This window comes from Hemibagrus wyckioides, linkage group LG04 (assembly GCF_019097595.1).
Source record: "Hemibagrus wyckioides isolate EC202008001 linkage group LG04, SWU_Hwy_1.0, whole genome shotgun sequence".
Taxonomy (NCBI): Eukaryota; Metazoa; Chordata; class Actinopteri; order Siluriformes; family Bagridae; genus Hemibagrus; species Hemibagrus wyckioides.
Window position 1 is genome coordinate 29,831,202 of NC_080713.1, and position 14,353 is coordinate 29,845,554.

Genomic DNA, 14,353 nt, shown 5'->3' on the forward strand with positions numbered 1-14,353 from the left:
CCGGTTTCGCGATCTCATTTCCGGTTTCCGCCATTTTATTCTCCTCAGTCCTATATAAGCTAGCGAGCAGTCCATGCTCCTTGCCAGATGGTCTCTTCAGTCAGCCTTGAGCTTCTGAGACGGCATCCTGCCCTTTTCTTCAGTTCCTGTCTGCCTGGTTTGTCTCTGCCTTCCTTCAATCTATGACTCTGCCAGTCCTATGTTTAACCTGTTTCCTGGATTTGGATTATTGGACTGTATGCTGCTAATGACTCTGCCTGTTCTACGTTTAACCTGTTCTCTGGATTTTGGATTATTGGATTGTATGCTGTTAATGACTCTGCCTGTCCTACGTTTAACCTGTTCTCTGGATTTGGATTATTGGATTGTATGCTGCTAATGACTCTGCCTGTTCTACATTTAACCTGCTCTCTGGATTTTGGATTAGTGGACTGTATGCTGTTAATGACTCTGCCTGTCCTATGTTTAACCTGTTCTCTGGATTGTGGATTATTGGACTGTATGTGGTTGTTTCTTTTACTGATTCTACCAGCCTGCTGTATCCTGGTTTTTTTTCAGTTTTTTTTTCTTTTGGAGTTGACTGAGAGCTCTGCCATTTTTTGTGCCGTTCTTAATAAAGACTCTAAGTTTGAACTCGGACTGTGTTCTGCATTTGGGTCCTCACCTGCCACCCCTGACAGTACCATCTGGCCAACATGGACCCAGCAGAGCCACAGAACATGCAAGCCCTTCTAAGCTCCTTGTCTGAGACCTCCACCTCTCACGAACGTCGTCTTCAGGATCTCGCCTCGGCTACACACGAACTGATCCGTCGCATGAATCAGCTTTCAGTCACTCCACCCTCTTCAGCTCCCCTGGCGACAACGACACCCACAAGCTCACCAAGTCATCTTTGAGAGCCACACCTGCCTTACCCCGAACGCTTCTCTGGTGAACCAGGTCTATGCCGTGCATTTCTGATGCAATGCTCAGTGATCTTTGAACTTCAGACCGCTCCAAGGTAGCATATGTCATCTCCCTGTTGTCAGGCAAGGCCAAGCTCTGGGCGACTGCCGAGTGGGAACGTCAGTCTGTACTCTGCTCCTCCTTTGAGTCTTTTTCCGATGAACTCCGCAAGGTCTTTGACACCTCTGCTCCCCAGCAGGATGCTGCACGCTCCCTCTTTGAAGCTTCACAAAGGAGCCTAACCGTGGCGGAATATGCGGTGGATTTTCGCACATTTGCCATCGACAGCGGGTGGAATGCCACCGCACTCTACGATGCCTTCTATCGGGGGCTGGCTTCTGAAATTAAGGATGAGCTCGCTGCTTGGGAGCTACCAGCCGATGACCCAACTACCGACCCACTGTCTCTCGCTCCCCGCCATCTCCTACCCTCCCTGTCTCTGCATCCAGGAGCCTTCCTCTCTCCCATGCCATGGAGATCGGTCGTCGTCACTTATCCCCTGCTGAGAAGGACAGGCGTCGGGCCTCAGGACTATGCCTGTACTGTTGAGCGGCTAGACATTTTGCCGCTTCCTGCCCAGCAAAAGGCCGGGCTCGTCGCTGAAAGAGGGGCCAGCGGCGAGTCTATGACCATCAGTCCCTTCCAAGCCACTGCTCAAGATCCGCATCTCAGTTGACCAGCAGGGCTATGACCTATCTGCCTTTGTGGACTCTGGAGCCGACTCTGAATTTATGGATCAAGACCTGGCTAAACAACTAGACCTTGAGACGGTGCCTCTGTCCTCGCCCCTCCAAGTTCGGGCCTTGGATGGCCACGTCCTCCATCATGCCTCCCAACGCACTAAACCCTTGCTTGTCACCACCTCTGAACATCACCAAGAGTGGTTGTCTTTTCTTCTGATCCCTTCACCATTTGCCCCTGTTATGTTGGGCTTTCCATGGCTCCAGAAGCACAATCCTCACGTGGACTGGACTAGCGGCCGTATTCTGGATTGGGGCACCTACTGCCTAGCCCATTGCCTAGGATCTGTACCTCCGACCAAGGTGTCTGACATGGACGAACCACCCCCTGACCTCAGCTCAGTACCCTCCGATTATCATGACCTGGGAATGGCATTCAGCAAGGTCAGAGCCTCCTCTTTACCCCCTCATCATCCATATGACTGTGCTATTGACCTCCTGCCTGGCACTACCCCTCCCCAGGGTCGGCTCTACCAGCTTTCGGGACCCGAAAGAGAGGCTATGACCCAATATATTCAAGATTCCCTCGCGGCCGGGCTCATTCGTCCGTCTTCCTCACCTGCTGGGGCTGGGTTCTTCTTTGTAGGGAAGAAGGATGGGTCCCTGCGTCCATGCATCGACTACCGTGGGCTTAATGCCATTACTATCAAGAACCGTTACCCATTACCCCTCATGTCTACTGCTTTTGAACTCCTCCAGGGAGCCACTGTCTTCACCAAACTCGATCTCCGCAACACCTATCATCTGGTGCGTTTTCGAGAGGGTGACGAATGGAAGACTGCATTTAACACCCCAACAGGCCATTATGAATATCTGGTAATGCCATTTGGGCTCACTAATGCCCCTGCTGTATTCCAAGCCCTGGTCAACGACATCCTCCGGGACTACCTAAACCAGTTTGTCTTTGTGTACTTGGATGACATCCTCATCTTCTCCCACTCCCTAGAGGAGCATGTTCACCATGTCCGGTCGGTGCTCCGTCGCTTGCTTCAGAACCGTCTGTATGTGAAAGCCGAGAAGTGTGAATTCCACACCTCCAGCACCATGTTTTTGGGTTTCATACTCTCGGCCGGTAGCATACAGATGGATCCCAGTTGGGTGGAGGCTGTGAGGGACTGGCAGTGCCCTGAAAGCCGTAAGAAGCTCCAATGGTTCCTGGGGTTCGCTAATTTCTACCGGAAGTTCATCAGAGGTTACAGCGCCGTTGCGGCACCCCTGCACCAACTCACTTCCTCGCTACACCCCTTTTCATGGACTCCAGAGGCTGAGCTAGCCTTTGCCCAACTTAAGAAGCTCTTCACTTCTGCTCCTGTCCTGATTCTTCCGGACCCATCGCGCCAGTTTGTGGTGGAAGTGGATGCATCTGACTGTGGGGTGGGGGCCGTCCTGTCTCAAAGGGCTTCTAAGGACAATCGACTTCACCCCTGTGCCTTTTTCTCTCACCGCCTTTCCCCAGCTGAACAGAAGTGTGCCATCGGTGAACGGGAGCTTCTGGCAGTTAAACTGGCCCTGGAAGAGTGGTGCCACTGGTTGGAGGGCACAGAGCAGCCTTTCACTATATGGACTGACCACAGAAATCTAGAATACCTTCAGACAGCCAAACAACTCAATCCTCGACAGGCTCGTTGGGGGCTGTTCTTTGGGCGTTTTAACTTCACCCTCTCATTCCGCCCTGGTTCTAAGAATGGTAAACCGGATGCCCTTTCATGACTATTCACCCCCGGTGAGGATGACCCAGCTCCCAAACACATCCTCCCTTCGTCGGTAACCATCCATGCTCTTCATCTGGGGATCGAAAGGAGAGTGCAGCAGGCCATTGCAGGGATACAGATTCCAGGCAACTGCCCCAGAAACAGACTCTTTGTCCCTGATCACCTTAGGTCTCAGGTCATCCAGTGGTGCCACAGCAGCCACCTCTTTTGTCATCCCGGGATTTCCCATACCTTATCTACTCTCCAACAGCGTTTCTGGTGGCCATCACTCAAGCACGACATCCAGAGATTTGTGGCAGCCTGTCCCACCTGTGCTCAGCAGAAATCGTCCAGGACCCCACAAGCCGGGCTCCTGCACCCCCTTCCGACCCCCAGACGACCTTGGCCCCATATCTCCCTGGACTTTGTCAACGGACTACCTCCTTCTGCCGGCCACACTACCATCCTTACTGTGGTGGACCGGTTCTCGAAAATGGTCCATTTCGTGCCCTTGGCCAAGCTTCCCTCTGCCAAGGAGACTGCCCAGATGCTACTATTACATGTCTTCCGCTTACACGGGTTGCCTCACAATATTGTGTCTGACCGGGGGCCAAAGTTCACCTCGAGATTCTGGAAGGAGTTCTGTCACCTCCTGGGTACCTCCATTAGCCTTTCATCTGGCTTCCACCCGCAGACCAATGGCCAGACGGAGTGATTAAACCAAGAGTTGGAGACTGGGCTCAGAATCCTCTGTTCTGAAGACCCTACATCCTGGTCATCCATCCTCATTTGGGTCAAATATGCCCACAACTCTCTTCCCTCGGCAGCCACAGGCCACTCCCCTTTCCAGGCCGCTTATGGCTATCAACCACCTCTGTTCTCCTCCCAAGAATTAGAGGCCTCGGTTCCCTCTGCCCTCGCTCTGGTTAAACGGTGTCGACGGGTCTGGAGGAGGACCTGCTTAGTGCTTCTCCGCTCATCCAAAAGCTATGCTCGGTGGGCCACCCGGCGCCCCCCTACCATGTTGGCCAACGTGTTTGGCTGTCCACTCGGGATCTGCCCCTGAAAATCACCTGTCGGAAGCTCGCTCCTCACTTTGTTGGTCCGTTCCCGATCTCTAAAGTGCTCAATCCAGTATCCGTCCAACTCAAGCTTCCCCGGGCCCTTCTCATCCACCCTACGTTCCATGTCTCCAGACTCAAGCTTGTCCGAGCCTGTTCGCTAGTTCCCTTCACCAGACCCCCTCCTCCCGCCCGGGTCATTGATGGAGGCCCTGTTTATACGGTTCGCCGCCTTCTACGCTCCAGACGTCAGGGTAGAGGTCTCCAGTATCTTGTCGACTGGGAGGGCTACGGCCCTGAAGAACGCTCCTGGGTGCCCGCACGTCACATCCTTGATCCCGACCTTGTTTCCCAGTTCCACCGCGAGCACCCTGATCAACCAGGAGGGGCGTCGTGAGATGCCCCGTGGAGGGAGGGGTACTGTCAGGCATGCATTTCCGGGTTACATGTTGCTACTTCCGGTTCCGGGACGCAACTTCCGGTTTCGCGATCTCATTTCCGGTTTCCGCCATTTTATTCTCCTCAGTCCTATATAAGCTAGCGAGCAGTCCATGCTCCTTGCCAGATGGTCTCTTCAGTCAGCCTTGAGCTTCTGAGACGGCATCCTGCCCTTTTCTTCAGTTCCTGTCTGCCTGGTTTGTCTCTGCCTTCCTTCAATCTATGACTCTGCCAGTCCTATGTTTAACCTGTTTCCTGGATTTGGATTATTGGAGTGTATGCTGCTAATGACTCTGCCTGTTCTACGTTTAACCTGCTCTCTGGATTTTGGATTATTGGATTGTATGCTGTTAATGACTCTGCCTATCCTACGTTTAACCTGTTCTCTGGATTGTGGATTATTGGACTGTATGTGGTTGTTTCTTTTACTGATTCCACCAGCCTGCTGTATCCTGGTTTTTTTTTAGTTTTTTTTTTCTTTTGGAGTTGACTGAGAGCTCTGCCATTTTTTGTGCCATTCTTAATAAAGACTCTAAGTTTGAACTCGGACTGTGTTCTGCATTTGGGTCCTCACCTGCCACCCCTGACAAAAAGTCTTGTCCTGGAGAAAAATTGGAGCTGAGCCGGGCCACGATAGATGGGTGCTTAGGGTTTTATTGATCCCTTGGTCGTGCCCAGTTTTTCAGAGTGACCAATCCAATACCTGAAACTTTTGGGAAAAAGTTTTTGTCTCCACTCAGGCGCTCATTTGCATACTTTATGGTGAAGTCGGGGAATAGATAAAGTTTATATTAACATATAGTAGGCTCATATTATGTACTTGAATGACCACACAGTATACACTATTGCTTATAAAAGTAAAAGCGGATCATTTTAATAGTAGACTGGAAAGAGACAGTATGAGAGGAGAGGAAACTGGGTATAGGCAATTAAACATATAATCTTATCTTTATAAAACATTGTTCTGTTTCATGAAAAACACAGAACAGACAGGACATGAGTGGCAATTCAATAATAAAAATATAAAGGCAAAACGGGAATACATATACAGGTGTGTTAGACATGGGTTAGGTAGGGTTCTACTATTGTTTTATTGAAACTTGAATAAAGGAACTCTCCTTATGTGTGTGCATGTGAGTGTCAGGATGGGGGGGGCTATCAGTACTCGATGGTAGGCAGAACTCCAACATTCATGGAGGCAGGATTCCTCCTTTGTCTCCAGTCTCGTTGGGGGGTCAGGGGTTATCCAGAGCTATCAGGCATCCCGGAGCCTGGCCCCCATGAGTTACAGCATGTCGGTTGAGGTATAATGAAGCAACTATAAGCAGTGAGGCCCAGTTGTGAGCTGCGTAATGGTTAATTGAGTTTTGAGAAGGATGCAGCTGACCCCATGAGCAAGTAATCCGACCTGGAGACGCTACATTTTTTTCAGGAAAGGCAACCAACCATGGTTCTCCCTGCCCACTATGGTGTTTGATACTCTAGGTGGTATTGAATTTCTATTGAAATGTGACTTTGATATATCCAAGCTGCCTGTTAAACTCTTGGCTTTCCACCAACAGATCTTATTATTGTCACAAGGCGCTCAGAGCCAGAACACCAGAGGGAGCCATTGCCCGAATATTGACTGTATCTGCCTACTTCTGGTTTATTTGTGTATTTAAGCAGTGTGCTATCTCAGCTCCTATGCGAAGCATTGTTTCTGTTAGTTACTTGCCAAGCCTTGATTGAGTCTCTGTTTAGTTTGCCTAGTGTATGACCTTAGCCTGTCCCATATTGACTACGAGTTTCGGTTTGAGTTTTGGTTTTGTTCACAGTGTTTTTCTGGTTTTGACCCTTTTCTCCTCGTTTCCTTGACTACGATTTTGCCTGCTGTTTATATAATAAAATTTGCAAATGGATTCTAACAACCCGGTGTCTGACGAGTCCTTACAATTATACTGGAAAATCATTTTCAAACATAATTTCAGCCCTCACAATTTTCCACTTTGGAATAATAGACTTGTACTATGGAGAAGGAAATCAATATTTATGGAGGAATTTATGGAAAAAGATACACTATATTGCCAAAAGTATTCGCTCACCTGCCTTGACTCGCATATGAACTTAAGTGACATCCCATTCCTAATCCATAGGGTTCAATATGACGTTGGTCCACCCGTTGCAGCTATAACAGCTTCAACTCTTCTGGGAAGGCTGTCCACAAGGTTTAGGAGTGTGTTTATGGGAATTTTTGACCATTCTTCCAGAAGCGCATTTGTGAGGTCACACACTGATGTTGGACGAGAAGGCCTGGCTCTCAGTCTCCGCTCTAATTCATCCCAAAGGTGTTCTATCGGGTTGAGGTCAGGACTCTGTGCAGGCCAGTCAAGTTCATCCACACCAGACTCTGTCATCCATGTCTTTATGGACCTTGCTTTGTGCACTGGTGCACAGTCATGTTGGAAGAGGAAGGGGCCAGCTCCAAACTGTTCCCACAAAGTTGGGAGCATGGAATTGTCCAAAACGTCTTGGTATGCTGAAGCATTCAGAGTTCCTTTCACTGGAACTAAGGGGCCAAGCCCAGCTCCTGAAAAACAACCCCACACCATAATCCCCCCTCCACCAAACTTTACACTTGGCACAATGCAGTCAGACAAGTACCGTTCTCCTGGCAACCGCCAAACCCAGACTCATCCATCAGATTGCCAGATGGAGAAGCGCGATTCGTCACTCCAGAGAACGCGTCTCCACTGCTCTAGAGTCCAGTGGCGGCGTGCTTTACACCACTGCATCCGACGCTTTGCATTGCACTTGGTGATGTATGGCTTGGATGCAGCTGCTCGGCCATGGAAACCCATTCCATGAAGCTCTCTGCACACTGTTCTTGAGCTAATCTGAAGGCCACATGAAGTTTGGAGGTCTGTAGCGATTGACTCTGCAGAAAGTTGGCGACCTCTTCGCACTATGCGCCTCAGCATCCGCTGACCCCGCTCCGTCAGTTTACGTGGCCTACCACTTTGTGGCTGAGTTTCTGTCGTTCCCAAACACTTCCACGTTCTTATAATACAGCTGACAGTTGACTGTGGAATATTTAGGAGTGAGTAAATTTCACGACTGGATTTGTTGCACAGGTGGCATCCTATCACAGTTCCACGCTGGAATTCACTGAGCTCCTGAGAGCGACCCATTCTTTCACAAATGTTTGTAAAAACAGTCTGCATGCCTAGGTGCTTGATTTTATACACCTGTGGCCATGGAAGTGATTGGAACACCTGATTCTGATTATTTGGATGGGTGAGCGAATACTTTTGGCAATATAGTGTATAGTGTATATGGTGGATTGTGCACCTTCTCAATAGAAATGGGAAGCTGTTACATCATGAAGATTTTATTAGTACATATAATGTTGATCTCTCTCTAAAAGATTACACCAGACTAACTCAAAGAATTCCAAAAGCACTTTTCCATCTAATTACAAATGATTAGGAAAATACTCTGAACCCTAGGCTTCCAAAATTTTACATTTATGGTATAGAGATATCAGACAGAAAATGGAATAATATTTTTCTTAGAAATACTTTGACCAATATTCTTTATCTCTGTTTGACAAGAACTACTCTCATGTTTAAAGACCTTCCCAAATGTGATTTGTCATATATCAGAACCAAGTATTAAAAATGTCCAATTCCCCCAAAATATAAAGAAGTACATTTTAAATAGTTAAATGGCATCTATCCATCCAGCAAACTGCTTAGAAAAAGATTTAAACTGACAGTCAATACATGCTATATATGTAACACCATGTTAGAAACCACTGAACATTTGTTTTATGAGTGTAAGACAGTCAAGAAAATATGGAAGTCACTAAATCAGTGGTTAAGATCAAAACACATACATGTGGACTCTTTCTCCTTCCAAGGAATTCAGCAGGGTTTAATAATGGGCAACAAAAATATATAATTTATTGTTAATAATTTCATGCTAATTACTAAATATTACATACACAAATGCAGATTTTCCAGATCACCCCCAGTGTGGATAGGACTGAAAAATGATATCCTTTTGTTCATAACTTGCCTGAAATTTATTAAAAGCCCCCAGGCACAAAAACTTGATAATCTGTTAACTGAATATAACCTATGCTCTATGTAATCCCCTAGTGTTTTGTTTTGTTTTGTTTTAATTATTTATTTATTGTGATTTTTTTGTCTAATAATTTATTATTTTTAATATTACTTCTTTATTTATTATAATTATTGTTAGGGCCCAAGCACTAGCTCCCACTGTGCCCACTGTGTCTGGTGCTCCTGGGTGGTGTTGCTTGGGCCCAATCATCATTGCTTGCAACTATATTTCTTTTTTTTTTTAATTTTTTATTTTTAATTTTCTTTTTTCAATCATCCAGGCACTTTTGGGGGTCTTAATGTGCTCAAAAACTCTTGAAAATCAGCAGACAGGTTGGAATCTGCGGCCATTAGGACGTCACCGTGGCTCGGCCCTGGGCATGGGACACACCTGTTACAGCGCCCCCTGGAATATCTTGCTGCATAGCTGATACACACTTGCATGTATCAATGTAAAACTTGGTACACACTTAGATCTCACTGAACTGAACAACTTTCACACTGCATGTCATTAAGTCTAATCCACAGGAAGTCAGTTATTTTGAGTTGTTTGCAAAACGCACCCAATGGAATTTGAAATACTCCTCCTAGGGAAATGATACAACCGCCACCAAACCCAGGCTAATATGATCTCAAGACATTGATACAACCGCCACCAAACCCAGGCTAATATGATCTCAAGACATTGATAATGCAAAATTGATGAGGGATTTTTGATCTCAAACGGTTCAGCCATGAGAAGCCCTTAAACTTATGGCGAATAAAAAAAAACAGGAAGTGGCTAATAACTTCTGTGTACATTAAGTGATCTACATGAAACCTTAGGATTATGTTAAGCATTGAAAGCTGATCACACTGATATGACAACTGTGAGTCTCGGTCATAGCGCCACCAACTGGCAGCAGGAAGTGTGTCACTTTTTGAAATCTCTAATATTTTGTCCCTTACTTTCACCTGATTTGGTTCAAAATCAGTCAGAATAATGACAAGACATGGCTGATGTGAAACTGTGAAGGCATTTTTGATACCTTGAATCGTGTTACTATGGCGACGATTTACATGAGAACATAATAGAAGAAAATGAATCTTCTCATATCTTACGAGTGGAAAGGCCTAATGTTCCAAAATATTTCCCATAGAGAGTGTAAATGTTTATGAGAAAGTCCAGTGTGGCTGGTCCCCGGGCGTGGCACAGGGCTGTCACAGCGCCCCCTGGAACTTTGTCAGAAATATAGCTGCACAGCTCATATTCACTTTCGCACATATGCATGAGAGCCGGTATACATTTAGATCTCATTGAGCTAAATGACGTTCATCCACCTGTCATGGGATCTGCTTAACAGGAAGTCAGTTATTTTGGGATGTTTGAAAAATGCACCCATTAGAATTTGATATACTCCTCCTAGGGGATTTATATGATTTTGACCAAACAGAGTCCAATATGATCTGAAGACATTGAGCATCTAAAATTGATGAGGGATTTCTGATATCTCAAACGGTTCAGCTGTAAGGAGCCCTTAAACTTATGGCGAAAAAAAGGAAACAGGAAGTGGCTAATAACTTCGGTGTATATTGAGTGATGTACATCAAACCTCAACTTTATGTTAAGAGTAGAAAGCTGATCACATGGACATGACTACTGTGAGTCTCAGTCATAGCGCCACCAACTGGCAGCAGGAAGTGTGTCACTTTTAGAAATCTCTAATGTTTTCCCTTCCTTTCACCTGATTTGGTTGAAAATCGGTCAGAATAATGTCAGGACATGGCTGATGTGAAACTGTGAAGGAATTTGTGATATTGTGAATGATGTTGCTATTGTGAGGACATAATAGAAGAAAATTAATGTTCTTATATCTTAACAGTGGAAAGTCCTAATGTTTCAAAACATTTTACATAGAAAGAACAACTGGTTGTGAGTAATTCTGCTTAGTTTCATGATTTTGTGATGCTCAAATGGCTCACAACAAATTTTTACATTTATCAGTCCATTGACTAGACATGGTTTTGGCCTGACTCCTGCAGTACTAGACTATGTCCACTAGAGGCTCTTTCCCCTTTATTATTATTTTTTATTTTTAAATATGGCTTCATGTTCACAATTTATATATACAGAGTCAACCAAAAATGTATATACACTTCAGGAAAAGAAAAATAGTATGATGTAAATTATATTAGTATAATATTAATAATATTATCATAATATTATCATAATATCATCATATAAATCAATCTATAACGTATAGCAATATATTTAGTAATAAAATATTTATACAAATTTTTCTTTTCCTGAAATGTGTAGACATTTTTATTTTTTATATATATGTGTGTGTGTTTGTGTTTGTGTGTGTATATATGTACTATACGTACGAACATTTTGCATGTGACTTTGCACTGTTAAATGATATACAGCTTTTATCACTTAGGGTGTACTCACTTTTGTTGCCAGCTATTTTGACAATAATGGCTGTATGTTGAGTTATTTTCAGAGGACAGTAAATCTATACTGCTATACAAGCTGCACATTGACTACTCTAAAATATTTCCAAGTTTCATTTTCATAGTATTGTCCCTTAAGAAGATATAATAAAATGGTTGTTGAAATGTGAGAGGTGTAATCACTTTTGTGAGATACTGTAGATTAGAGTCATTGTCCTTTTTGACATCACTGGACATCGCTATGATCTGTTTCATTACACCCAAACTGTCACTTTTTTCCTTATATAGTTTAGAGGGAGAGTCAGTTTTCTTTTTACCATGAGTGGACATTGCTGTGATCACTTTCATTAGACCCAAATTGTCACTTTTGTCCTTTTGGTATTTCCCCTTTAAATGCATGTACCCGTTGTGCCCGATGTGTCTGGTGCACCTGGGTGGCAATGGCGCCATTGCTTGGGCCTGATCATCGTTGTTTGCAACTATATTTATTTTTATTTTTTTTATTGTACACATGTGCATATCAATCTATGTAAATTTCGCTTATATTTAGTTATTGTTTTATTCATTTGGATTAGCAATTATGTAAGAGATTTAATGTAAACGATTATCTAGCTTTCCTAAAAGACTATAACTTATAATGTGACTAGCTAAAGAAGTTTTGTGTACTGTTGGTTCTGTAATGTTCATATATTAACAATAAAAAAAGATAGATAGATAGATAGATAGATAGATAGATAGATAGATAGATAGATAGATAGATAGATAGATAGATAGATGAGTAAATGGAGAAAGGAGGGGTAGGGAGATAAAAAGCTATATAAGCAGATCTAACAAATAACAAATAAACACCACAGCAGCTAATAACAATAGCAGAGTTTAGAAATGTGTTAGTGTTCTTACTTCAGTCATTTCTACATCCTTTCTTTCTCTAATGTTGGACTAAACTCTGTTTCCTTTTCTGCAGACTATGGGACAGTGTAAGAGGGAAATCCTGTGCTGATTTGTCTTCAGCTCTCTGTACAAATCCATCACACATCAGAGAGCTGAATCTGAGTCAGTGTAAACTGGGAGACTCAGGAGTGGAGAAGCTCTGTGATCTACTGAAGAAACACGAGTGTAAACTGGAGACACTGCTGTGAGTAACTCAGTGATGTGATGAAACAGCTTTCTAATAAAAATCACTAACCAGAACAAAGCTCTTCCCAGTCCTAGCTAGTAATGTCTAACTAACGTGTCTAACTTGCTCTCTAGATTAGATTTATTATCAGTAATAAAGATTAAATAAAGATTTATTTGAACTCTGGTGATGAGGAGGATGTGGGATTAGGAACAAGTAGTGAGAGGTATACAGTAGTTATAGCAGTGAGGTGCTTTGCTCTACTGGGAAGTGGATTTCAGTAGGAAGTGAATCAAGTGTGAGATTTATTTGAACTCAGTGATGTGATGAAACTTAAATAATCTTTATAATGATGCAGGATTACACTTTAGAGTTGTTTTTCACAGACCATACACACATCTTTTCTAATACACAATAACAATGTAGATAAATACTTTACTATTATATTTATGCTTCTCATTTTCCACACATGCCTTCATCATTATTTAGTTCTGTGAAGTAAAGAAACTGAAATCTTTTCTCTCTGCAGGTTAATAAACTGCAGAATAACAGATAGAGGCTGTGCTGCTCTGACTGGGGCTCTGAAGATAAACTCCTCACATCTGAAAGTGCTGAATCTGAGTCTGAATAAACTGAGAAATCCAGTCAGAGATCTGGAGGAGATACTGAAGCGTTCAGGAGGAGAGCTAATGTAAGTAACCTGAACACACAGAGTGTTAGAGTGCAGTGTGAGAGTAATGTAAATGATCAAATCAGCAGCATGTTGGTAATCGTATTGACAGAAACATAGAATATAACCTCAGAATATAGGATCAGAATTAAACCCCAACAGTAACTCATCACTGCATGTTAATAACTTCTTGTGGATCAGATTTAACAGAAGTGAACTTTGACCTGATCTGTTTCTGTTCTACAGAAAAACCACTGCACTAATCTGATCATTCATGATTATTCTACTTTTATCTCATATTTCTTGTGTTTATTCAGTTAAACTAAATGTGATCAAATAAATGGATAAGAGAAATGACACAGGGTACAGTGCTGAACATTTTTCTGGTTTGATTTTACAGATATTAATAAATCCACACGCTGATCCATTTCTTCACTGGTGATAACTGACCTGATAAACAGCTCTCTCTGGAAGCTGAGTTCTCTGTACACTAGAAGGAACAAAGACACACATAACAGAGAGGAAGCAGTGTGTACAGTAATGTAGGAAACAGTGTGTACAGTAATGTAGGGAGCAGTGTGTACAGTAATGTAGGAAACAGTGTGGATGATGATTACGGTCAGCAGAACCAGGTCAGTAATGGGACACTCACTGACTCCACACGTCCAGAAAGTCATCCTTCAGGCAGTTTCTAGAAGATCAGAGAACAGAAGACAAGTCAGTAACACCACTAATACACAGAGGCAACAAAACAGGAGCTCCACAAGCAGTCCCACCTCCAAACCATGGAACAAACAGTAGCAGATAAACACCAGAGAAACTCATCAATGCAGGACAGAAGGAGACAAAAGTGTCCTGTGTTCTGTAGGGAACTGACTCCTATTTCAGAGAATTCACTTTCTGGACAATAAAATAGATCCAAATGTAAGTGTTGGTTTTTGTCCATGTTCTGGTTTATGGTCCTTCCTTTAACCCTAAATCTCTTATTCAGCACAAACTGAAATAAAGCTGATGGTAAGAAAGTGAGAGAAGAGGAAGTCTGACTCTGTTCTAGTTCTCTTTCACACTCAGACTGAATCTGTCTTAAATTTATGAATTATTTCTTATGGATGTAAAATGTCTTCATAATAAACAGAATCCTTTACTATG

General features: G+C 43.7%; 1 protein-coding gene across 2 annotated transcripts in view; it reads left to right on the forward strand.

Annotated features, from left to right (window-relative positions):
* Positions 1 to 14,353, forward strand: part of LOC131351817 (NACHT, LRR and PYD domains-containing protein 12-like) — a 39,839-nt gene extending 25,486 nt beyond the window's left edge. Inside the window, exons 19-21 of one of the 2 annotated variants that reach the window (XM_058387428.1) lie at positions 12,382 to 12,552; positions 13,064 to 13,225; positions 13,605 to 14,353. In XM_058387428.1, the coding sequence (XP_058243411.1) occupies positions 12,382 to 12,552; positions 13,064 to 13,225; positions 13,605 to 13,611 (340 nt within the window). In that variant the 3' untranslated portion in view covers positions 13,612 to 14,353. The remainder of the gene's footprint in view (positions 1 to 12,381; positions 12,553 to 13,063; positions 13,226 to 13,604) is intronic. The other variant, XM_058387429.1, reaches the window with a different exon arrangement.